The sequence below is a fragment of the Uloborus diversus genome, chromosome 2 (assembly GCF_026930045.1).
Source record: "Uloborus diversus isolate 005 chromosome 2, Udiv.v.3.1, whole genome shotgun sequence".
Classification (NCBI taxonomy): domain Eukaryota; kingdom Metazoa; phylum Arthropoda; class Arachnida; order Araneae; family Uloboridae; genus Uloborus; species Uloborus diversus.
In genome coordinates this window covers 57377510-57380080 of record NC_072732.1, presented here as the reverse complement: position 1 = coordinate 57380080, position 2571 = coordinate 57377510, and the positions used below count along the sequence as shown (strand labels likewise).

The window sequence follows — 2571 nt, the reverse complement described above, 5'->3', positions numbered from 1 at the left end:
GTGTAGCTTGAAGCAACATTGTTAGAAGTAGCAAGCAAAAGCAAAGCCAGAGTGTTGTTTTTCGGGTTATTCTTCTAAAATATCTACATAAAATTAAGTGTGTTCTTCTCTTTCTTCCACTGCAAATTTATTAGATTATTACTTTTAATGCTAAGGGTTCTTACTTAAAAATCAAGAGCATTTAAGATGTTTTCAAGGAAGGTTTCTGCATGAAAAGGGTTTGTTTTGTAAAGTACACAAAACACATATTGTATTTGTTGTAACGTTGCATATAACTTAAATATATGTGAATGGTTATTTCTTTTATGAAGCTGATTTGTTCAAGTACACAGAGCTATGTTAAACTTTAAGTCTTTTTTATTAAATCTGAGTAGAGAGGTGCCTCTTAAACAGACAATGCTTTCTTAGATTTAGACAACTACCCCAAAAGTTCAAATAATTTATTATGTAAAATGGTTTACCTCATTAAAAAAATTTTTCAGAACTTAAACTGTTAAACTGATTTTATGCACAAAGAAATAATACACAAAGAAAATAAATTAACAAAATTTGATTATTATGCTAAACTAGCTAAAATTGAACATTAGTATATTTTTTCTTAAACTCTATTATCACAATAAATGTCCTTTGCAAGAAACATTATAAAATTATTTAAAAAAAGAGGTAATATTTTGAAATAAGCCAAGAAAAGTATCTCAATTTATACCAGTATATTGTTTTCGCTGTTACTGCTTTCCACAGGGTTGCCACGGAAGTTCAAGAATGAAATTCCCTGACATTTCCAGGTGGTTTTGAGAAAAATTCCAGGTTATCGATCTCCACCTTCATTTTGCAACATTAATATATACATTTCAAATTTTGATAAAACTTACCTCATTTTCAAACTTTACAAACAATGGTTACCAAATTTAATTTACTCAAGCTGAAATAATCAAAAATATGTACTAATGGTGGTTCATTTTTTTGTTTCCTCTCAGCTCGAGTCCAAGACACCCCTTATTTTTTTTTAGACTTACTAATAATATTATGCTGTAAAAATTTTAGCTTCTTACTCAAATTTTAAGAGGGTGCTCAATGACCCCTTAATTTAACATTAGCTCTAGCATAGAAAAAGTCACAAATTTAGAAACATTTAATTTCCCCAGCTGTTTTTTTATGTAAGTAATTATTTTATTGCAATGAATATGCATACAACTCGTGTAGATTATAGTATGTAACATTGTTTTTTCAGTTCAATGTATTTTTTTAACCCCCTCCTCATACTTATGAAGTTTTGAGGGAGGGGGTCGAGCACCCTCTTTCAGTTGGAATAGGAAGTTAAAATTCTTCCAGTATTTTACTATCCACAAGTCTAAAAACATTGAGTGGTGTCCTGTTTTCTAGGAGAAACCTTTTTTTTTAAAGTGTATTTTTGAACTACCCTAATGTACTGACACAAGTGAAGCAAATCACTGTAATAAACAATTAATGTAAATGTAGCATATCTTATTTTCAATAGCGAGGAGCCACTGCCTTACATCAAGTGAAAGAACTGCAAAATTAACAATTGTGTCATCTGTATCACAAAAATAAAGTTAATTGCTAAAATAATCTGAACTAAAACCTTATGAAACCTAAACTTTTTCAATTATTGCCTTCTAACCCTCCAATCCATTGAACTCAAAGCGCTTTTAGACTTCGGCCTGTAAAAAAATCATGCATCTTTTAGCTTCACATATTTCCCCTGTTTGTTGCTCATAAAACAGGGGTGCTCCCCCCCAAGTTCAATGGCACAACCCCCCCCCCAAATATTTCTGAACGCCTTAGCGCTTTTATTTCTAACCCTCTTTTTTTATTTGTTTACCTATTTATTTATTTTTATTTATTATTGTTTTGAAAGAAAAGTGCTCGCTCCCCAATAAAACACACACACAGAGATGAAAATAATAAAGTAAAATAATATGGGTAAATAATTTGAATAAAAATAAAGTAAAATAAGTAATTAAAAAATCCCCCCCCCCAAAAAAAATTTTCATGGCGCAACTTGCGCCATAATCACTCCTGTGGGCACCCTGTCATAAAGTTAAATTTTGAGCATGGATCAGTATTTCGAAAGAAAGAAGCGCATTGGAAGTCTTTAAAGATCACTACCAAAATACTAAAAGATTAGCGATACTTCTGTAAAAAAGAAACTTTCTAAGTTTAAAATTTTCCAATGAACTAAATTTACAGAACAAAATTGTTTAGAATAATACGATTTCATTAATTAATTTAAAGAAATAATATAAAATATGAAAAGATTATTGCAGCTCATTAAAAACTTCAGTCCACTCGCAGACAAAACAATGTGCTGTGCATCATAACAACTTCAGAACTGCTGACGTAAACAAGCAGCGTTTAAACAGCGCCCGCCCGCTCAAACAAAAAAACAAGGCTGAAAGTTTTTTTTTTGACGCCATAGATTGCGGGCAGCGCTAAGAACGATCCGAAATATGCAATTTTTCATTTCCCCTGACATTTCCCTGATTTTCGGCCATTTTCATTTTCCCTGACAATTCCAGGTTTTCCCGGTGCGTGGCAACCCTGTTTCCA

General features: G+C 31.6%; 1 protein-coding gene across 1 annotated transcript in view; it reads right to left on the bottom strand.

The window, feature by feature from the left end:
- Window positions 1-466, bottom strand: part of LOC129216329 (lipase maturation factor 2-like) — a 43837-nt gene extending 43371 nt beyond the window's left edge. Inside the window, exon 1 of the mRNA XM_054850539.1 lies at window positions 462-466. Within this exon, the coding sequence (XP_054706514.1) occupies window positions 462-466 (5 nt within the window). The remainder of the gene's footprint in view (window positions 1-461) is intronic.
- Between the last annotated feature and the right edge of the window lie 2105 nt (window positions 467-2571).